The sequence below is a fragment of the Cynocephalus volans genome, chromosome 11 (genome assembly GCF_027409185.1).
Source record: "Cynocephalus volans isolate mCynVol1 chromosome 11, mCynVol1.pri, whole genome shotgun sequence".
Classification (NCBI taxonomy): Eukaryota; Metazoa; Chordata; class Mammalia; order Dermoptera; family Cynocephalidae; genus Cynocephalus; species Cynocephalus volans.
Genome location: NC_084470.1, coordinates 114,293,452 through 114,317,852, shown reverse-complemented (window position 1 = coordinate 114,317,852; position 24,401 = coordinate 114,293,452). Strand labels below are relative to the sequence as shown.

The 24,401-nt window shown below is 34.5% G+C and overlaps 1 protein-coding gene across 3 annotated transcripts in view; it reads right to left on the bottom strand.

The window, feature by feature from the left end:
* Positions 1 to 234: 234 nt before the first annotated feature.
* The window catches only part of SYT14 (synaptotagmin 14), a 171,448-nt gene continuing 147,281 nt past the window's right edge, over positions 235 to 24,401 (bottom strand). For 2 of the 3 annotated variants that reach the window (XM_063113562.1, XM_063113560.1), the window contains exons 5-6: positions 5,296 to 5,485; positions 235 to 1,370 (exon numbers count right to left, since the gene is read on the bottom strand). In XM_063113562.1, coding sequence (XP_062969632.1) covers positions 1,057 to 1,370; positions 5,296 to 5,485 — 504 coding nt within the window. In that variant the 3' untranslated portion in view covers positions 235 to 1,056. Of the gene's footprint in view, positions 1,371 to 2,644; positions 2,702 to 5,295; positions 5,486 to 24,401 lie in introns of all 3 variants that reach the window. The other variant, XM_063113561.1, reaches the window with a different exon arrangement.

Here is a 24,401-nt window from a genome sequence, read left to right as displayed (position 1 = left end):
ATTTATATCACAAATATAAATTGAAGTAAGAGTGAAGATTTAGAGAATACTTTCTTATTTTGAATGCTACCTGCTTTTTGCAGTTGGTTACTAAATACTCAAGAGCAGATAATTAAAATTTTCTTTAGCTTGAATTGTTTTCAATTTCAACAGCTTTATCTATTGTATTTTTCAGTTTGTAAAAAATGTATTTTCACATTACTACAATTTTAAAGAGTCAATCACGGAAAGAAATTTTAAAGTAAAGTCCTGCTCTATTAGCTTCCTACATTGGAATACAAGAATACAGGAAGTGCTTTCAACAGAAAGTTACATAGTTCTACAGTACAACCTGTCTAAAAGACTTGCAAGGGACCAGTACAGTGACTTGGTCTCTTTGGATCAGGCAAAAGCAGAGGCAAATGAAGAAATTAACTTTTTAAAAAATAACATATTTTAAAAATTCCTTTATGAAAATGAATACTTGCTTGCACTTAGATTTAGTGCTGCTGAGAACTGAGGCACAATGAAACTAAGTGCACAAAGGGAACATATCTGAAAGAAAACAATTTTCAATGTCATTGAAACCCTTCACCATTAGATATGACTTATGACAGAGTTGGAAAACTACTTTTTCATATTAGAGAACATTATAAACGCCAGGGACTGGCCAGCCAAAATATGTTTTATGGATAATATGGAAGGTGAAAAATATCGTTGCAACTAAAATTCTGATTTTCCAAATCACTTATAATTTTGATTTTTCATGAAATTACTGGCTCTTTTAGTAAAGTAAAATTAACTTTAAATCAGAAGGTGTTAAATCCCTGGAGGACTGTTAGTCGAACAGTGAGGACGCATGTGTCTCAGTTTCCCAAACAAGCTCTACCAGAGACACATCTTTTCTTCATTTATATCAGTATTAGATGTTCTTTCCATAGCATTTAAAGCATTTGGTAGGATGACGAATATGATTCTTGAAAGAACAGGTCTTCTAATGGTGACTAGGTAAAAACAGTGACGTTGTAATCAGAAATCGTGCTGCCTTGGATTGCGACTGCTCATTTACCCCGTTCATCAGGACTCCAGTAACGCGTGCCATCTACATACTTGCTGTCCTTTCGACTCTTTCATTTCAGTCCAGTGATTGAGTTCCTCTTCTCCAGAGCTGTTCAGACCTAAAGAAATCCAGCCTATCATCTCTTTTCTTTTCATGCTACGTTTGTGATACACAGATAGTATGAGTGTCACGTCAGAAAGTTGAAACAGGGCCACTTGAAAAACAAAAGTTTCCTTGTATACTGGATTTGGCTGCCCTCTGCGGATGGATGTCTTGCATTTGGACATCTCTTGGCCCATGGAATTCAGTAGAGTTAACTTAACATAAGTATCTAAAGAAAAAAACAGTAACATATCACGAATATCATTTGAAATGAACTCCAAACAATTTTCTTGTAATATAGGCTGAGAAGATTAAGTCTTTACACTCTATAAGGATATGGTGTATACCATTGTTTAGTGGAAATTCAACCAATTCCATTTTGACATAGATGTTTATAAAATGTGACAAGTACAGAGAATGCTAAGTGGGCTGAAAATATTTTGGGGGTAATGATATCTTAGCCTCACTATTTCTATGCAACAGTTAGAATTTAAAGGTATACCTCATAATCCTTCCTCACCCCCACCCCCAACCTTGACCTCCCTCTACCACCCCTGCCCGTGACCATCCCCATTTAAGCTTTACTAAGCAGGACGTCATAGCATTAAGAAACACTTAGCAAGCTCAATTAGCCACAACACTGTAAAGCATTCCACTGTGTTTTCAGAGAATAAGAATAAACAAACAAATAGAAATGAAGGCAAATGGTGAAGAGAAAGAGAGGAGGACAAGAATGCAAAGATGACGTCAAAACAGCTCAGGATGAAATGTCAAAAAAATCTCTGCATGGATGTGGTTTTTAAATACATTTTTAAAACATTTAAGGGCCAGAATGAAGCCAAATGCATTAAGGGTTCAGAGTTTAGCAAACCAAGTAAAACTTTCTCCTGGTTTCATGCAACAGTACATTTAATGTGTTTTTTTTTGGGGGGGGGGTAGTTAAAATAAATGCTATAGGATTTTGTTTTGGCACAATTTAATGTAAAATTTTAAATATAATATCTTAACTACTTTCATGAATTATAAAAAAAATTGATGTGATGTTTAGAATACAAAGTGAAACATAAACAGTTGTTGCCTGATTATTTGGGAGATAAATCCTCTCTTTAAAAGACTGTGTTTTCAAGTTTTTTAGACTCATGCAAATGACATTCAGCATGTTGATCCATCATGTGTACTTCATATGAAAATTTTAATTAATTTTAAAGAAAATTGTAATATTTCTCATGAAATAGCTATTTCTATTGTATGAATCAAAATACAAGTGAAAAAAAAAATAAAAACATTTATTTTAAAAAGTTTTACTTATTTTATAGATACTCTCAATACCATCATCCATAATCAGAGATAAATTCTAAGTTAGTTTTATTTAAAGTACCACAGATAAAAAATGTGCATTTTTTCAGAAACCAACATGGTGGACAGCTTCACTGCTGGCAAGTTTTAGGGTATTTTGTTTTTGCATGAAAAGACAACATCCAATTAGCCTCTACAGGAACTCACCTCGGATTATATAAACCTGTCCACCTATCAAGTGTTTTAGACAACAGAACAGTCCATCTGACAACAGGGGGTGGAAAGCAGTAAAAGAAATAATGACCAGATGTCAATCGTTGGGTGAAAGAGGGTCAAAGGTTAGAATTAAAGAGGAAACACTGTTCACTGAAGGGGAAGAGCACAAAACTTTAGCATTTTAATTCAGGGAGAGGGTTGAACAAAAGGACTGTTGGGTAAATTTCATGGGATGAGAATTTTTAAGGTCACTGTGTAATCTTAAACAAAAATTACACTGTTTTAAAAGGGGACATCTTTATAATGATATCCTCTTGGTCTAAAGCACATTGAACATAAAACCATGCAAATTATGAGACTATAAAAGACTGAATAAAAGTCATTATAGGATCGACATATTAGTCATATATTACTATGCTAAATTTTAAGTTTATCCATGCTATATTTAATATTTGAAATACTTTTATTACTCCCAATGTAACATAAAATGAAGTTACATAAAATAAAATAGGATAATCAAAATTTTTTCTCTTGAATGTTGCTTGTTTCTTTGGATAAAACTGGAATTATTCAGTCTATAACATAGTTCAAAGCTCAGAACCTAGATATATATGAAGGGCTACAATCTTATATAAATATATACAGTTTAGAACAAACTGATAAAATTCTCTTATGTTTTACTTTATAAATACTCCATTTCCATGTCATTATTTTTAATGTTCATTTATATTTACTTACTAGTTACCTCTCAGCTAACACCATTAATTATCTTATACTGAAGGTCTAATTCTAAAATGGCAATTGCTAAAACCTATTCTTTGACCTGAAAGATGGACTCTATGTTGTGGGTGCTAATCTTTCTTGACCTGTTTGTTATCCAACCCGGTCCCCCCCTCCCCACTTCATTTGAGTTCTGATTCATGTTTCTCTGTTTCTATCGGAGTGGTTACAGGGATAGAAAGGCAAACATATCATCTCATTCTGCTACTTTTTGGCATCTCCAGTTAAATATTTATCAAGAAATTTATTAAACTATTAGCTGAAGCATTAGTGACAAACTGATAGCTTGTGGGTCAACGAGACCCTGAATGATATTTTGTTTATCTGGCACAGCGTAAAAACATTGCTGACTCTGAGTGTGTCAAGGCAGGTGTGCACTCCTGCATTTGTCCCGGCCTCGCCATGTCCCCTCTCTTTTACAGCTTCTACTCATTTGCATTATCTTCCAGGCCATTCAGTGTGCATTTTAAGTGTGTATTGATGAAGATACCAAGTCACGCTTCCAAATCTGCTAATTCTAGTTACTGCTTCTTTCCTCCCACTGAACTTTTGTTTCTGAAATGAGAAAGTGGACAAAAAATTCCATCCTTCTTTTAAGCGCCTTTATCTAATTTGAGTCTCACAATTACCCAGTGAGAGATACAACCTTAATTTTACCTATAAAAAAACAGACGTAAGGGAATTAGGTCATTTTTCCCAGGGTAGAAATAAATATGCAATTTTAGCCCCAGACTTTTATTTATTTATTTTTAAAAATATGTTTAGCCCACAGACTTTTAATTCAGGGATAGATACATTCCATGGTATGTGTAAGAAGCAAACTTTCTGATCTTACTGGGGCAAACCAAATATATTTTCATGAACTTTCACCTCCATTGAATACAAAATTTTTATGATGCTTAGAAGTAAAGTTAATTAAATTCAAGGGTAGAAAAAGTTTCCTCTCCTTTAATAATTACTTGATACTTGGAGTAAAAGCCTGCATTAAACACGTCTGTGAGAAAAGCTTTAAGCAAATTTAAGGTGGTGTTATTTTTCAAGATTTCCTTTCAAGTGTTTAGTTGGGGGCATTAACGGCTTTAATTCTAGAGAAGAATAAAGAGGGTGCTACCTTCCCAGTTCACCCCTCACAGATATCAACAAACAGTTCTGGAGGTATACTTGGTGGCAGCTTCTCTGTCTTCCCATAACCTACCCTCACCCCTCGAGCTGGGAGTGAGACCAGGAGGAGGAGGGTCAGGCGTCTGGACGGGACACAGCAGAGGCACGCGTCACGCGTCCAGCTTTCCCTCCTAGCACCTGGGGTAAATAGCAATCTGTTTGTCCTGGTAAAAGCAAAGCCCATTTCATTTAAGAAAAGACTCTGCTGGTGGGATTGGCTCATAATTTTAAAGGAGAAAAAGTATGAAGAAAGTTTCTTCTTAAATTGTTAAGGGAGAAAAAAGGGAAAATATAGAAGTAAATACATTAGTTCCTAGTACTGCATGCAGACAGAAAACACAACATTCACCTTCAGGTACAATGATAGCTATACACATTCCTGTTCATATTTTTGCATATTATTCACTTTTTAAAACCCTGTTAACTTTTTCTGATATTAAAAGATAATGGTTGTGATAGGGATAATTTATTCTGCAGATAATATGAAAAGTTAAAAGTTCTGTCACCTTGCAATTAATATTTTGAATTTCAAATTTTTCTACTTCCCAAGTGACTGGAAATAGAAAACATGAAACGGATTAGCTGATGACTACAACATCTCATTTTGATTGGTTAAGACTAAATGATAGGCTTGATGCCCCTAACGCTAAGAGTCCCATAAGTGCAGAAAACATTAGAATTAAAATTTTTTTTTCACTCACTGGGTGGTCTGTTTGCTGCCAAGTTTTTGAAGTGGCTGCCTTTTATCACTTCTGCTGATAGTCTTCCAGTTGTGGCATTATAAAGCAGGCCAATGAGAATTTCCGGAACTGAGCCGTGTTCAAGAGACTGACATGAGGATGTACTTTCACTACAGGACATTTCTGACATGCTCATTTGGGAGTCGCAGCCCTGTAATCAAAAATGAAATTTTTATAGTATTTTGCAAAAAAGATATATTATGAATATATTGTTGATGCCATGTATGCTGGAATTAGGTACATAAAACACAATAAAGACAAGAGTTGCAAACCAAATTCCCCAAACATCAGATTAGAAATATTGTCCTTAGCATATTTTAGTCCCTAGATCACTTTTTATTACAAAGGAGTCAAAGAAGTAATAGGAGATGACATTATCCTATTGTCATTATGTATATTAATACATAAATCCCTGTATATGTATTTATATACAAATCAGAGAAGATAAATTTCATAAATTTACAGGTGTTAATAAACTATTTTGTGAATGTGAAAAATTGTTTAAAGACTTAGTGACCTTAAAAGACTGACACAGATTTAGACTCAATTACACTAAATGTCCTAACTGTGCCTTTAAAGACAAAGACTGGCACATTTTGATTAAATAAACAAAACAAAATGATTTGCTATTTACAAGCTAACATCTGAAACACAGAGATACAGAAAAGTTGAAAAGGATAGAAAAAATCTACCATGCAAATAAAGAAAATTGAAGTAGCTACTAATGGTATCAGTCAGGGTTGGCTTTAAGGCAATAACCATTACTAAAAATGAAGTATACTTAAGCATGATAAAGCATTCAATTCACCAGGAAGATAAAATAATTCCAAGTTTGCATACATTTAATAACATGGGCTCAAAATACAGAAAGCAAAAATCGCCAGAACTAGAAAGAGATATGGAGAAATCTGTTATTAAAGGGGACGAGAACACTTTTCTTAGTAGCTAACAAAGTGAGCAGACAAGTAAATACAGTAAGGATGCAGAAGATTTGAATATCACAATAAGCAAAACTGACCTAATGGTCATATGAAGAACACCATCCCCCAAAACTACAGAATGTACATTTTCCCAAGCACAGAGCAGAATTTTTATAAAGATAAAGCAAATAATTTCATATAAGAATTATTCATAATTTTTTTATTGACTAGAAACCCAAACTATTTTCTAGAGAAGAATAAAATCCTTATATGTTTGGAAATGAATGAAGGATACACTTCTAAACAACCCCTGGGTAACTAAATGATAATGAAAATAAGCTATTTGAAAAGACTAATAAAAATGGAAAAACTTCTGAAGAGTTGAATTAAGAAAAATAGACAGAAGGTAAAACCAACAATTATCAGGAATGAAAAAGGAGACATCACTACATATTCTACAGACCCTAAAAAGATAAGAGGAGAGAACAAACAACTTTCTTCCAGCAAATCTGAAATTTGGAGGAATGAACATATTCCTAGAAAATTATAACTAACCAAAAGGGACATAAAAAAATAGAATATCTGAACAGTGTTACTGAAGAAATTTAATTTGTAATAGGAAACCTTTCTAAAATAGAACAAAACAAAAACAAAATCTTTAGCCCAGATGGCTTCACTAGTGAATTCTAATTAATATGCTAGTCTTACACAAATTCTTCCAGATAGTAGAGAAAGAGGAAACACTTCTCAACTTCCTTTAAGAATCTAGCAAAACATTAAAACCAAAACCTAACAAAGACATTATAAAAAAGAAAAATTACAGGATTTTCTCGTTCATGAACCTAAATTCAACCCCCCCCACCCAAACTATCAGCAAACCAAATCCAGCAAAGTACATTTTTTCCTCAGCACCACACTCTCCCGAGTGAGCCACGGGCCGGCCCAAAGTACATTTTTTTCTATTGAAAAATTTTTAATGTTTCTGCTTTGAAATTGGCAACTATCACCTCCTCTAGTCAACACTGTGGTGGAGATACCAGCCAGTAAAGGTCCTAGCCTTACTAAAGGCAATAAAATGAAGTAAAAATATAATTATTTGGAAGGGAAGTAGATAAAACTGTCCTTATGTGCAGATTATATAATTATGTACATAGGAAATCTAAACAAATCTACAGATAAATTGTAGTTGCATACAATGGTAAAATTTAAAAATCCATATATTGCTATATATCAGCACCAAATCTGAAAATAAAATTTATTAAAAATAGCAATTTATTGTATAAATATATAAAATATCTAGTAATAAATGTAACAAATGATATGTAAAGACTCCATACAGAAAACTATGAATATTACTGAGAAAAAGTGAAAAGTGCTATATAAATAAACTACGTTAATGTATTAGAAAAGCTCAATTTTGTAACATTTTCTCCAAATCGATCTATAGATTAAATTCAATTTCAATAAAACATTTTCAACAGGTTTCTTTGTATTTGCTGGTCTTCATTAGTAATCAGGGAATGGGACATCAAAACCAGGAGGTAACACCACACAGCAAACGTGGGCTGAAAGAATAGCTAGTGGAGAGAGGACACAGAGCACTAGGAACCCTCAGCTTCCTCTGGTGGGAGCATAAGGCGACGCCACTTTTAAACATGCTAAAAAGACACACATGCCTTACGATCTGGCAACTCTTCTCTAACATATATATTCACAGAAATGTGTGCAAAGTTTATCAAGAGACATATGAAAGAATGTCCACAGCAGAATTATTCATGCTGGACTCAAATGGTAGAATGGATAAATAATTTGTGGTGAGTTCATACAACAATATACTATACACCAATGAAGAGTGATTATAACTACATTTACAGATGTGACTTTGAGTGGAAAAAGCTGGACCCAACAGGAAACCTAGCTGCATAATTCCATTTATGTAAAGTAACAAAAACAAAACAAACTAGCCAGGCAATGCTAAACCACTGTGTTCTAGATGCATGACTAGGTGGTAAAAATATAAAGAAAAGCAAGAAAAGTGATTAACATAGAAGTCAAAATTGTGGTTAACTCTGGGGGTGGAGAGAGAAGGAATAGTAAGGGCATGATGAAGAAGGTTTCTGGGGATACTAGCAATGTTTTATTTCTTGCCCTAGACAGAGTTACATGGGTTTTACTTTGTGATAAATAAATGGGTTGCATGTTTCTGTTTTTTTACATTTTTCTAACGTGTGTTGGCTTTCACAAGAAAAAAGGTTTAAGAAAAGAATTACATAATGCAAGGTCACAATATACACAAGTTAACATAAAATGATAAAGATAAATATTTAGGACTTTGAAGATTCCTAAAGGGATTTACTGTGCGAGTTAAAAAAAAAAAGACTATAACACTATTTCCTATAACAATGTACTTTAAAAATTTAAAAATGTTTTATACAAATCTTCAAGTGTAAATCTGCCATTGGCTATATAAGTAACTGGGAACTGAATGAACTCATTGGACTAATATTCAGAAAGACAAAGGCTCATATTTTCAAATATGACTCTAAACTACAGAGTGGAAAGCCAAAAGAAATAATCATCTTATATCCCTAAATCATGGGTACACAAAACACATAGTTTGGTATGTTTTCATGACAGTTGGAGAAGAAAACATAATTTTACTAAGTTTCAATTCAGATATATCATCACTTATGAAAATAGTGTCAAAAACATGCTTGAGCACATTTGGTGCATTTGTTACATGAGGCTATTATACTAGCAGCATCTGTTAGAATATTGTGAAATACATTTTTCATAATACAGTATTTTTCATTTTCACCTACTGTCTGATAACAGGATGTGAACCTAATAATTACTTATCAATGCAGGGGCCACACTGCCACTTTTGGGCAAAAAAGTGATGCGTAAAGAATGTGGTGGGAAAGTACTTTCTTGCTCCTAAGGAAAATACCTCCTACTTTATTGCTGTGGAAATTCTTATCTCCAAGCTCAACAGAAAAAGCAAGAGCATTAAGATCCTTGATAATCACATTCCATTTTAGTAAGCCCTGCTGAAATATAGTAGTTTTTAAATAACAGGAAAAAACTATTCTCTCAAAGAGTTAATTCTAAATTTACACTTTGGAAGAAGTGCTAATCTCAGGGCCTTTGCACCACCATCAGTGTGACTGCCCATCCTATTTTGGTAGAGTTGTGGCAGTCCAAGGAGCACAACAAAAGCAGTATAAAAACTACATAAACAGAATAACTGTAGTAAAAACAAATTCAATACAGATACTATACACTCCAGTGGAATATTTCCTCAGACTATTCCTCAGGGCATGCAGCTCCATTCAGTGTATATTCAGGAATCTCTCTCTACTCCCTCTGCAAACCCAATCATTAATTTAGAACTGGGGATTGCCTAGATGGCAGTAACTGCAGGTGATTAACCCAGAGTCAAAAAAATTCCAGTCATAACTAGGTCTGCTTAAAGGAATAGTCCCACAGGCTCCCCAAAGTAAAACTTCATCCCATCTTGCATAATATTTTATTTCTTTTAAATACTTCCTCTCCTTCCCCCTGGGTCTTCTGCCCTAGTGTGAAGGATTATAAGCAATTCTGTGAGAGTAGAGAAAAATCTATTTCCATAATGGTGCTAATAGGTTAAAATTAAGTGGGAATTTGTAAGTATACAGGGAAAAAAAACATGATTAAAAACACAACAGAATTCCTACTAAGTAAACACATTGGGCTTTTTATTAATATTGAACTGATTCCAGCCTACTTGTAACTACATATATTCAATATTTTTAAGGTAAAACCACTGAACTGCACAATGATAATTACTATGAATTTGAATAGTTTCTGTTGAACTTATTCACACTGGGGTTGGAGAGTAGTGTTAGGTTTTTAATTTTATTTACATATGAAATGCTTCTATACTTTTCTGAAAATGGGGATGAGGGTGCAGAGGGTGCTGAAGTGTACACGAGGGAAGTCACCTGCTGCAAAGTAGGAGCTGCCACTAATGATGAGTTTCACTTCCAGCAGCAATGCTCCCCCATCAGGGTCCTTTCCTAACCCCAGGGAACTAGTAAGGATGAGATAACCAGAGGCAATTTCAAGAGAGAGAAAGCAAGAGCAGCATCACTGCTCCACCTTGTCCTCTTGCACCCTCCACCCCACAAATCCAGTGTGGAGGACGGCCAGTCTGTATTTTGGTGGGGTTTGTAAAAAAAACCAAGTGAACCTAAAGAATAGCCTACTGGGGTGAGCGGTACATGGATGGATAGTTTAAATTTCGGACTGATGCTGGAAGCTAGTCTGCCTAAAACAGTAATCATTATCTGGATACTTTTGGTTGCAAGCGACAGAAGATCTAACTTTAACTGGCTTAAGCAACACAAGGGAATTTACTGCCTTATGTAACAAACAGTCCGTCATGAGGTAGTGTCAGGCAATCATTGATCCAGGCCTCAACCCATGTCACGAGGAACCAGGTCCCCTTTAACCATTTCCCAAATTTGTTTCCTAAATATGACTCTCTTCTCAGACAGACTCTTCACTCCTAGTTGCCAGTAGCTCTGAGTATTGTGGGAAAGAGGAATACAGCTTCCTTACTGCTTAAACACAAACCCCAGAACTGGACAGTTAGGGCCCACGAAATCTAATTCTAGGTCTCTGGAAAGAAGTCTGCTTCATGAGAAGTACAGGGGCAGGCTGGTCCCCCAACCAAAATCTGGGTACTGTGGCGGCCAGAAAGATACGGATGCTAGGCAAAAAAACCAGATATCAACTGCAGAGCCCAGTTAACTGAGTTGTTTGTGCCTACCTTTTCCCCCTTGGTCTTAGTGAGGACTGTCACCCATGTTACTGAGAAGCTCGTGATGTTGTCCCCAGTGTGACTGCCTCCCTCGGGCTCTTTGCGGGGTTTGGTGTGCAAGCGCTAGCCTTGCAGATGCCAAGGAAGAGGAAAAGATGGTTCAGTGAAAGGAATGTTCCCACACTCATGGGGCACAGCTCTACATTCAGGGTAGGTAAGGGAGACTTAAAAGTAGAAAATTCTCACTTTTTCTTCCATAAGCCCCACATACTAACACTAAAAAATTGACATATTTGATAAGAAGGTTTAAGACAGGAGAAAAATTGCAAAACAAATAAAAACAAAATATTTTATATCACAAACATTTGACTATAGATAGCATCATGTGGAAATGGTCACGAAAAACTCCTGCTCTGATCAAAATTTATATATATATATGTATGTGTATGCACATATATATATATGCACATGCACTTGTTTTTTGGCTGCATTCAATATGAACATATTTAATTTGGTGTTTCTGCCTATACACTTACACAAGTGAGATTGCTTTATAAAGTTTGTAAGTTTCTTTTCTCCTGCTCTTTTGGAATAATACCTATTTGAAGGATACATATATATATGCATATGCGTATATTTTTGCTGAATTCAACTTAAAAATGTTTAATTTAGGGTTTCTGCAGATCTGTTTACAAGTGAGATTGGTTTATAATTTTCTTTTCTTATGTTATTCTTGTCTAGTTAGTGTCAAAATTATACAAGTCTCAAAAGAAAAGTTGGACACCTTCCTTTTTCTTTTTCTTTTCTGAAATAGTTTACGTAGTATAGGAGTTATTTGTTCACTTAAGTTGGGTAAAACTTGCCTCGAAAACTCAACAGTATATATTTATGTATTTTTCTTTCTTTTAAGGGGATCGCTCTTTTTGAGTAGTGATTGAATTTCTTTAATAATAATGTTTTTAATGTTTTTTTATTCCTAAATCACTTTTAAGAAGTTTGTATTTTTCGAGAAAATGGCTCATTTCATCTAAGTTTTCAAATTTATTTTCCTAGTTATTCTCTTATGATTTTGAAGTCTCCACTGAATTGGTGGTTGTGTCCTCCTTTTCATATAAAATATTGTTTCTTTTTCTTGCCTGATCAATTTCTCCAGGGGTTTAACTATTTTATTAGTAATTTCAAAGAACCAGAATGTGTTTGTTAAACCTCTTTACAATTTTGTTTAATTAATTCCTACTCTGTTTTCCTCTTCTAACTTCTTGAGTTAAAGAATGCTTAGCTGATCAACTTGCACTCCTTCTTCTTACGAATATATTTAAGGCTATACATTTCCTTATAATACTGTTAGAGCTGCACCCCACAAATTTAAGTGTTTTCATTTTTGTTTGATTCTAAGTATTTCTAATTTTCGTTATGTTTTATTTTCTGATCCTGAGTTAATTTAGAAAGTTTATTGTTTGTGTGAGTATCCAAAAATAGAGATTTTGGGGGGTAGGGGTTGGAGGACTGCTTCTTCCACCTGACCTCCTACACTCTACTCCTCAGTCATGGAGTTCAGCTGAGCCCACTTCCTTGCTATACTCCTCGAACACAACACACACACTCTGGACTCAGGGTGGGCTGTTCCACCTGCTTGCAAAGTTCTTTCCCCACATCGCCCATGGCTAACTCCCAAGCCTCTTCCAAATCTCTGCTCACCTGTCACATTCCCAATGAGCCAGCGTTGACCTCTTATGTAAAATTACATCTCCTTTCCCACTAGCATTCTTGATCCTGTTCAGTCATTTCTTTGTTCCCCATGGTACTTCTCACCTTCTTACATACCACATACTTGTATTTATTGTTTCTCTCTCTCTCTCCCTGGCGTACCTAGAATTAAATTTCATGAAGGTGAAAATTTACTTCAGTTTTTCATTAATGTATACTGAATACCTACAATAATGTCTGGTATGTAGTATGTGCTTAACAGATATTTGGTGAGTGAATTTCTAATTTCATTGCAACATGGTCAAAGAATGAAGTTTATATAATATCGGTCCTTGATATGTGTGGAGAATTCCTTTGTGGCCTAGCGTATAGTTGACTTCTGTAAATGTTCCATGTATACTTATAGAAAGTGCCTATTTTTTAATTAATTTGGCAGAAGTCCCACAAGTATCCATTAAATCAAAGTTGTTAAGTGTTAACTGAAATTGTCCATATCCTTACTAGTATTTTTCAGCTTCGTCTACATATTTCTGCTTATTTAGATTTTCTATATGATTTTTCTACATGTTTAGCAGTCTCTTGGCTCACCATGACTTCTTCCTTTTGAATTTAATGTTTTTCTCACAAAAATATATGCCTTAGTAATTGTCCCAGCAATGATATGGGTGGTAAACTCTCTTGGTATTTGTCTGAAAATATCTGCAGTTTACCCTCTCCTTTAAGTGATAATTTAGGAGGCTATAATATTCCAAGTTGGTACTTACTTTGCCTCAGCACCTTAAACATATGATACCACTGTGCTGCCCTCTGGCCTCTACTGCGGCTGTTGGAAGCCTGCTGCGAGTCAAACTGTTGCCCCCTTACCATTCTCTTTGTGCTTGCTTTTCTCGCTGTCTTTGGCGTTTCATTCTTTCACTGCATGAGTGTCGATTCATTCTTTAATAATCCTGTTTAGAACCTGTGCTTTCTCAATCTAATGATATATGTATTTCAAATACTGCCTCTCATTTTCTCTAGTCTCTCATTCTGAAGTTCTTATTAGAAAATATGCTTAACATTTTCATTCCACCCTCAAAACTTTTTCCTATTTTTCACTGACTCTATTTTTAATGACTTTATTTGTCATTCTGGACATTCCAGATGGTCATTATTTAAATCTGCCTCTTTTCCCATATTGTTTGTTCTTTTCTTGTGGTTTCTATTACTTCTTTTAAAGCATGTTTATCTTATAATCTCTTTCACAGTGTTCTATTAGTTCTAGAACTGCCAATATATATCTCTTTGGGGTCTGCTGTCATTCATGGTGGATCATTTCTTTGGGCTTATACTTTTTTTTAATGTGAGTTCAGTGGGCATTGCTTTTTCTGTGGCAATTGTATGGCCTAGGTTTGGTGTCCTGAACAAAATAGGATTTCCTTGGAGGAAAGAAGTAGTCGAGATAGCATGCTGGTAGAAAACCAACAGTATCCATTATACTTTAGTACCTAATATAATACTTATATTCTCAGTTTAATAATCTTTAAAAACACTTATTCATATTCATCTCATAATTCTAATTTATTTTATCTGTGACCAGATTTCAGGATAGTTGCAAAAAGTAATTAATAGATCACACACTGTTTTATCTTACCGAAGGAAAAATAGTAAGGATAGAAACTACTTGGAAGCTCAGCAGTATAAAAGTTTATTGAATGTCTGTTCTGCACAGGCACTGTACTAGAGGATAGATGAATTGGTACTGTGATAAAATGCCTTAAGAGGTTTTACGGGAGAAAATAGGTGGATGTGATTAACTTTGGAATGATATAAACTATATCCCTGAGAAGAGATATTTGAAATGGCCCTAAAAGGATTTCAACAGGCATAGGGAAGGGCATTTCAGACAGAGTGTGAGCTAAGGCCCACAGGTGAATAGCACATCTGGTAAACGCAAATGCATCTGCTGTGGCTGGTGTATACGGGGAGGGAGTGTGGAAAATGAAGCCAGAAATGAAAGTTGAAGCCAAATTTTACTCACCGGCCAGCACAATATGAACATTTCTATCAGAGGTTTACTATGTGGCACTGTAACTGTTGCTTTGTCTGTCTCTCCTACTAGACTGTAATACCCTTGAGGGCAGGAACCTTTGTTTTATTAATCTTTGTATGTCCCCAAATTAGTACAGTACCTATCACTTGGCAGGCACTTAGTAAATACTGCTGAATGAAAAGAATGAACCGTGAGAGACATGAAATGTGGTGGCATGAACAACTGGACAGCTCCACAAGCACGGAAGCAAGAGAGGCATTCTCAGCTGTGCAGTCATGTGCTCAGATTTGTTTCTTCAAAAAATAACATAAGGCCAAACACGCAGCATGACTGAGTGCTTGGGTGGGAATCATAATTTCCTCAGTTGTTGGTTAAGTCTCCGCTTGCAACGATACTTGTAGTCTGTCTTTGTGTACATTTTACATCTTGAGCAAAAAAATTGCAATTTTTCACCCTGTAGCAAAACATTGATTATAATGGCGATCTAGACACATGTATTTGTGGGAGTAATCATAGAAGAATTTTGTAACCTAAAAACTTCAGTACATATTAAGAATTATGACTTTTGCTTCAAAATTAATATAGCTGATCTCCCTGACTTCTCCCTGGTCTGTCAAATTTATGAAAATTGCAAAAGCTTTCTTTCTCTGAGACTCTGAGTCACTGGTGACACATATTGGGATGCTAAGGTAGTAAACACTCTGTACCCTAGAAATGGCCTCACATATATATCTGGGGGAGGTGTGAGCTTTTAAAAATTGGTCACTAAGCTTACAGAGTGCTACAATAATCAGTCATTTGTATGCAAGTTGGATTATTCCAAATGTGTTAAATGTTTCCTTTAATGAATTTATTTTAAATGAGATGATTTGAATCTATGTTTTTTATACACACGTACACACGTACACACGTACACAAGGGTACTTCAAAAAGTTTATGGAAAAATAGAATTAAAAGATAATGCAAATCTTTCTACAAACTTTTTGAAGTACTCTTGTGTGTGTGTGTGTGTGTGTGTTTACTATTGAAAAATTAAATAGAATGCTAATTAGAATATAACAGCCCCACATTATTTACTGGTTTTCCAATTGTGACAAGTGGAATTTACTGAATTTCATTTTGAAAATAGAATTTTAAATATTTGAAAACTAAAATAAGAGCAAGACAAATGCATAAATGAACAATAAAATAGAGAGGCAGCACAGTGTACCAGTAAGGAAAGCAAACTTTGGAGCCAGATTTTTGGAGTCTGTCAGTTACAGGAATGTGACTTTGGCAAGATATTTAGCATCTCCCTGCCTCAGTTTACTTAAAAAATGTGGAATAACTGTGTCTACTCCCTTAGTAGTTATACCACTTGTTAACCTATTAGACAACACCAATGCATTTATTTGTACTGCCGATCTAATGTACTGTTGTTTGCATCTTGAATTAAAGATTCATCTGCCATTTCTGTTTAATTGAGAAGTATTAGGAGATTGCAGAGCAAGCTGCTTACCAAGTTATCATTTGTAACTCCTTATCTATGTGAATCAGAATTTTCTATATATTGTGTAATTAAAACAAAATAAATAAATTGGATTGGATTTCAGAGTTGCAACAAGACTAAATGTATTATCAGTAGTTGTATAATTGTAGTTGTCTCGTGTTGGAGTAAGACAGTTTACTTTATTGTAAGCTCTAACATTTTGCCATCTGTGTGACCTTGGACATATTTTAAAATTTCCTTGAGACTCAATTTCCTTATCTGTAAAAAGAAGATAGTAACAGTACCTTCTAGAGAATCTTAATTCTAAAATTTTTGTTCATCAAAACCACTCCATATTTTCAGTTTGATGTTAAAAGTAAAAATTATAAAATAAGTTTTCCATTAGTAAAATATCACTTTAATTTGCTTCACAAATTTGGGTTATAAATAATATTTAATTTGAAATAAAAGGATTTGAATGCTTGAAAAGCTTGAAAACCCATGTACCACACTATATATCCTGTTTATAAACGGTCATTCAAATGACCAAATTTTAAATATTGTAAGACTGTGCTGCCCCCTGCTGACCCAGTTTCTTCAAAGTATTTTGAGTCTTCTGAGAAGTCAAAACTTATATTTTAGTATCATAGTTAAATAACTCTATGACAGTAGGCTGGAAGATTGTAATAATGCAGATGGTAAAATAGTGAATGTGGCTCTAATTAATATATACTTTTCAAGATACTGAAGTATAAACAATCTGATAGTTGGGACAGAAGATATATATAGCCCCAACTGTGTAATATTTAACAAATGTAGATATTACATTCCAAATAATCATTACAATTGCTATTGTTTAAAATGTTGCTGACACCTGGTGGAAAATTAGCAAAATATATACATTTTTGGCTTAAATTAAATCTTCAGTAATTATTTCCCTGATTCTTTCCTTGAATTAACAGCAACTTAATTTTTATTTCCCCATATTAGAATAGCATTTGTATTTTGCCTGGTTGGAATGCGTTGAAGTTACATTTCCATATCTTGGGAATCTTCTCTCTTTTAATCTCACATAACCAACCAGATACTCTGGTGATTTTTCCTCCAGAAAGCATTTCAAAACTGGCTCTTCTTTACTACTAAAACTCCTCTAATAGAGTCTTATTACCTAATAGCCCAAAGAGGACCTGACAAGAAATCAAAAGAACTAGCTCTACCTGTTGTAATCCCTAAAACTTTGGGTAATTTACTTATTGAGAGAGTCTAATTTTTCTCCATTATAAAACAAAAATTCTTGTTCATGTCCTGTCCAGTTATAAGACTATGTGAGTTAAAATATAAGTGCTTCAAAAATAAGTCACTATAGGACAACCTTATTTCTATAATGTAATAGCATTCCAGTTATCTTTTCCACATTTTTTTTTTCTCTTCAGTCTTTTTTTTTTTGGTGGCTGGCTGTTATAGGTATTGAACCCCAGGACTTTAGCATTATCAGCACCACCCTCTAACTGAGCTAACCAACCAGCCCATCCTTTGCCCAGTCTAATGCTTCCTGTGCACCACTATCTATGCACTTTGCCATGGATGTATGCAGTGGAAAATGCGGGAGGGGAGGGGTGGAGAGAGAGCAGGCACAGAAGAGATCTCCTGTGCACAATCAGGTCATCCTCCATGTCTACTTGATCTGCTACTCTTGATTCTTTGAACTTTTGGTCTGTTACTCTCTTCTGATAATGTTCTTAGGTCTTCCTTTATCGGATGACCATTTTGGATCAGTTTACCACACTCCAGTTTACCAATCTCCACACCAGGTTAAGGACATCAGACACTGGTGAACTAGACTTCCATAAAATTAGCTTTGATGGTGACACACCTCTACTCAAAAATATTGAAGGAGAGAATGGTGAAGTAAGAATCAGTGAAAGTCTGCTCCTCCATAAAAGCAACATGAACAATGGCAAAAAATGTCAGGATAAACTTTTAAAGAACTATGAACTAATCAAAGACTTGCAACAATCTAAGAAGTGTTTAAGAAAAATGGCTGAATACCGTAAGAACATCAAGCTTTGCAGCACTTTAAATTCACCCTATTCTCATCCCCCTTCCCAGTTCCACAGCAGCCTTAAAAAACGAATAGCTTTGCAACTATGGTAGCTGTGAAAACCAGGTGCCTATTAGACACTACAGGAGGAAAGATGGGTTTGGAGTGACCAGCAGTCCCATCTCCAGAGAACTATCATTACTCGACTTGTCTGACAGCTCCTTGAAAAGTTCCAGTCTCAGGCTTTGTCTTCATTTTACTTGACTCAGATCTTAATCTGTGTGAACAGAACAGCTGTATCCTTAGGACATTTGTTGGAAACAATCAGTGGAAATTGGTTAATACTGCAGCCATCAAGGAAGCAGTACCAGTTGAGGCTAACAAGAAGCTGACCAAAAAATAAGAGGAAAATCTAGGGAATGAGATATTCGTTAGGAGCTTTGAAAAGCTGCAACACATTCCTGGGAATCTAGAAATCCATGCGCATGTGCAAGGCTATGTGTATGCCCAGAAAGACCTGAGAAGGTCCTAATCTCTCACCTTTATCTGATCTTGAGGCTCTGTGCATACAGGAAGTGAAAGCTAAGGCACAGTTGTAAACTGGTTGCGGGAGCATTGCAGGCATGCTCCAATACACACTCAGCCCCTTGACAAAGGCTGGGAGACTTAATGATTCAAGGCATTTAAGGAAATCTTTATCCAATCATTAGCTGACCACTAATCTAACTGAACAGAGACTTCAGTGCTGCACATGACTAAATAATACAGACTTTATAGAATTAATCCAAAAAAGTCATCAAACAAAGAGCAACAACAAGCTGCAATAACAAATGGTGAGGTTGAGGGTTGATTTCCAGAGTCTGCGCACTGTAATATTTAAAATATTGTTTTAAACAAAAAAATTACAAGAAACACAAAGAAACAGGAAAGCATGGCTCATAAGCAGAGAAAAAAGCAGATACTGAGCTTAACACGTAAGAATTTAAATCAGCTCTTTTAAATATGCTCAAAGAACTAATGAAAACCATGTCTAAAATATTAACAAAAAGTATAAGAACAATGTCTCATCAAACAGAAAATAACCATAAAAAGATAAAAATTATTTAAGAAGCTAGTTAGAAATTCTGGAGTTGAAAAGTATAACTGAAATGAGAAATTTCAGTGGGGCATAACAGCAGATCTGAATTGGAAGTGGAAAGAATCAGTGACTAAAAATAGGTCAACTGAGATTATCCAGTCTGAAGGGTAGAAAGAAAAAATGATGAAGAAAATGAAGAGAGCTGTAAAGATCTGTAAAATACCATCAATCATATCAACATATGCATAATAGGAATCCCAGAAGGAGAGGAGAGAGAGAAGGTGCAGAAAACATTTGAAGAAATAATGACCAATTTATCATATTGTACTAAAAAAATATATATACAATTTTCAGGGGTCAATTAAGAAAAATAAGAAGAGAAAAAAGAGGGAAATAGTAGAATAGTGATTCACAGAGGCAAGGAAGGGGGTGGGGCAAGAAAAGATTGGTAGACCAGTACAAAGTTATAAGGTTACAAAGTTACAGTTAGATAGAAAGAATGGTTCTGGTGCCTTAGGGTAACAATAGCTAATAATATTGTATTGTATATTTCAAGATAGCCAGAAGAGGATCTTGAATGTTATAACACAAAGGAAAGATAAATGTTTAGGTGATAGATATGCTAAGTATTCTAATTAGATCATTACTCAATATATGCATGTATTGAAACAACAAACTGTATCCCATAAACATGTAAATTAAAAAAATAAATAAAAAATTTCAAATCCTGTAAAGAAGGAAACCTCAGAATCTCAGCAAAAGATCATATTGTATTAATATTTTAATGTTTGCTTTGCTGCAATAACATTTTGTTATATCACGAGAGAAATTTTGAGCTACTGCCTAGAAGAAAAAGATATATGATGTAAAATAAGATGTTTAAAGATTCAGCAAGAAATGTTAATGCCATTAAAAAAAAAAGAAATTTGATAAAAGACATTAATGTACATGTCTAAGAAGTCCAATGAAATCCAAATAGGGTAAAAGATAAAAGATATCTACACTCAGACACATAGTCAAACTGTACAAAGTGAAATACAAAGAGGGAGTCTTGAAAACAGCAGTAAAAGTAAAGCAACTCATCACGTAGAAGAGATCCTCAGATTATCAGCTGACTTCTTATCAGAAATCATGGAGGCCAGGGAGAAATGGGATGACATATTCAAAGTGCTGAATTGACATCCAGCAAAACTATCCTTCAAAAATGATGGAGAAATTCAGACATTCCCTGATGTACAAGAACTAAAAGAATTTATCACTAGCATACCTGTCCTAAAATAAATATTAATGGGAGTCCTTTAGGCTAGAATGAAGGGACACAAGACAGTAACTCTAAAGGTAACTACATAGGTAAATATAGAAGACAGTATAAATGTATTTTTGTTTGTAACTTGTGGTGTGCTGAATAATGGCTCCCTAAAGATGTCCACATCATAATTTCCAGAACCTGTGAATATGTTACTTTATATGGCAAAAGGGACTTTGCAGATATTATTAAGTTAAGGATCTTGAGATAGGGAGATTATCTTGTATTGCAAACAAAAAGGCATTATTCCCTGGTGCTTCCAGAAAGAGCATATCCCTGCTGACATATTAAGGACTTCTGACCCTCAGAACTGTAAGATAATAAATTTGATTTGTTTTAAGTTTGTGGTAATTTGTTACAGCAGCAATAAAAACTAATACATAACTCTTTTCTTTACTACAAATATAAAAGAAATGGAATAAACCAATAATTATAAAAATTTACTGATGAATTTATAATGTACAAAGATACAATTTGTATTTAACAATAATAGCAAAAAGAAAGGGGGAAGAAGATGAAACTACATATTAGAGCAAAGCTTTCTACACTACTGAAATTAAGTTGGTGTCCATCTGAACTAGATTATTTTAAATTAAGGTGTTAATTGTAATTCCCAGGGAAAACACTAAGAATAGAACTTAAGAAATAAAGTAAAAGAAACCACAAAATAAATAAAATGGCATAATAGAAAATTACTGCAAAAAAAGGCTGCAATGGACAAATACAGAAACACAAAAGACAGAAGACGTATAGAAAACAAATAGCAAGATGGCAGTTTTATTTATCAGTAACTACATTAAATATAAATGGGCTAAACAGACCATCCAGAAGGAAAGAATTGGCAGAATAGGTTTAAAAGAATGACCCAACTATATGATGTTTACAAAAGTCATATATTATATTCAAAGACACAAATGGGGTGAAAGTAAAAGTGAATGGAAAAAGATATACCATGCAAGCAGAAATAAAAAGAGAGCTGAAGTGGTTACAGCAATATCAGGCAAAACAGACGTTAAAAATTGATTCTAGAGACAAAGAATACCATTTTATAATGACCAAAGGATCAATCCATCAGGAAGATATAACAATAAACATATGAGGGTACTTCAAAAAGTTCATGGAAAGATTCACTTTATCTTTTAATTCTACTTTTCCATGAATTTTTTGAAGTACCCTTGTATATATACCCAATAATAAAGCACCCAAATATATGAAGCAGAAATTGACAATTGACAATTCAAAAGAGAAATAGACAATTCAACAATAACAGCTGGACACTTTAATACCTCAGTTCAAATACTGGATAGAACAACTAGACAGAAGATCGACAAGGTAAGAGAATATTTAAAAATTATAAACCAACTGTATCTAAAATATGTCTACAGAACACAGCAGAATACACATTCTTTTCAAGGGGTACATGGAACATTCTCCATGAATAGACCAGGATAGACCATATGTTAGGCCAAAAAACAAGTCTCAATAAATTTTAAAAGATTGAAATCATACTACAATATATGTTCTCCAACTGCAATAGAATTAAATTAGAAATCATTAACAGAAGGAAATTGGGAAATTCAGAAACATGAATAAATTAAAAAAAACACACTCCTAAATAACCAATGGGTCAAAAAAATCAAAAAGAAAATCAGAAAACATTTTGAAATGAATAAAAACACAACATATCAAATTATATAGGATAGAGCAAAAATTGCTTAGAGAGAAATTTATAGCTGTAAATGCCCACATTTAAAGAGAAGAAAGATCTCCAATCAGTAACCAAGCTCTTTATCTTACTAAACTGGAAAAGTGAGAGTAAACTAAACCCAAAGCAAGGAGAAAAAAGGAAACAATAGAGACTAGAGTGGAAAGACTAGAAATCAACAAAACTAAAAATTGATTCTTTAGAGTGACCAAGGGCAATGAGCACTGAAATTACTAAAATCAAATATGAAAAAGGGGTCATCATTATTGACTTTCCAGAAGTAAAAAAGATTATTAGGGAATACTACCTACAATTCAATGCGTTGGACAACCTAAATGAAATGGAAAAATTCCTAGAAAGACATAAATTGTTGAAATGGACTCACGAAGAAAAAGAAAATCTGAAAACACCTATAACAAGCAAAGACTGAATTAGAAACTGAAAATCTTCCCACAAGTAAAGCCCAGGCCCAGATGGTGTCACTGGTAAATTCTACCTGTTGTGGGTTGAATGTATTCCTCCACAAGAAATGTTCAAGTCCTAACACCTGCTACCCATGAATGTGAACTTACTTGGAAATAGGGTCTCTGTAGATTTGTTAAGATGTATGTTAAGATAAAGTCATATTGGAGTAAGGTAGGCCCCTAATCCAATATGACTGTTTTTTAAAAAAGAGAAAACAGAGACACAAAGACACACAGGGGAGAATGCCACATGAAGATGAAGGTGCAGATTGGAGTGATGCATCAAGCCAAGGAATGCCAAGGATTGCAGCCATCACCAGAAGCTGGGAGAGAGGCAAAAAACCAAATTCTTTCTCAGAGGCCTTAGAAGAACCAATCATACCAATGTCTTGATTTCAAATGTCTATCCTCCAGAACTATGAGAAAATAAATTTCTGTTGTTGTAAGCCACTTGGTTTGTGGTACTTTGTTAGACAGCAGCCCTAGGACACTAATATGAGGGTACTTCAAAAAGTTCATGGAAAATAGAATTAAAAGATAATATGAATCTTACCATAAACTTTTTGAAGTACCCTAATACACTACTGAATGTTTAAAAACTCTTCCAAAAAGTAGAAGAGGAGAGAACATTTTCTAGTTCATCTTAGAGGCCAGACTACCAAAACCAGGCAAAGACATCGCAAGAAAACTACAGACCTATATCCCTTATTAATATCACAAAAACCCTTAATACTAGAAAACCAAATTTAGCAACATATGAAAAGGACTATACATCATGAACAAATGGGATTTATCCTAGGAATGTAAGGCTGGTTTAACATATGAAAATCGGCAAATGTAATATACCACATTACATTAAATTAAATTACAATGTAATATACCATATCACATTAAATTGAATTAAAGAGCAAAAACCACATCATCATCTCAACAGATGCAGAAAAAGCATTTAACAAAATTCAACATAATTTCATGATAAAAACTCAACAAACTAGGACTAGAAAGGAACTTCCTCAACTTAATAAAGGGCAGACACGAAAATCCACAGCTAACATGGTACTTCATGATCAAAGACTGGATGCTTTCCCTCTAAGATCAAGAACAAGACAATTACATCTGCTCCCACCACTTCTACTCAACATTGTACTGAAGGATCTAGTCAGAGATATTACATTAAGAGAAATAAAAGTCTGTTAAAGAAAAAAAAATTTAGATACTTATTAAAACTGTAAGGAAGACTTTATTTTATTCAAGACTATTTGGGTGGGTGTCAAGACTACCTTAGTAGGGGAGACAGATTGGGCTCAACTCTGAATACAGCAAAGACAGCTGAGGACTTTGGCCAAGGAGCATAGTAAAGGGGCGGGGGCAGTCAGGTAATGGAAAATTACTAAGAGAAGACATCAAAGGTAACGGAACTCGTGTCTAACCAATGTAAAAGGATTCTTGCTAAAGGCAGGTCAAGGACTTATATGTCAAAGGTGGGGGTTGAGGAACTTGATCAGATATCAAGGGTAATCAGATAGATATCAACGGTGGGGGGAT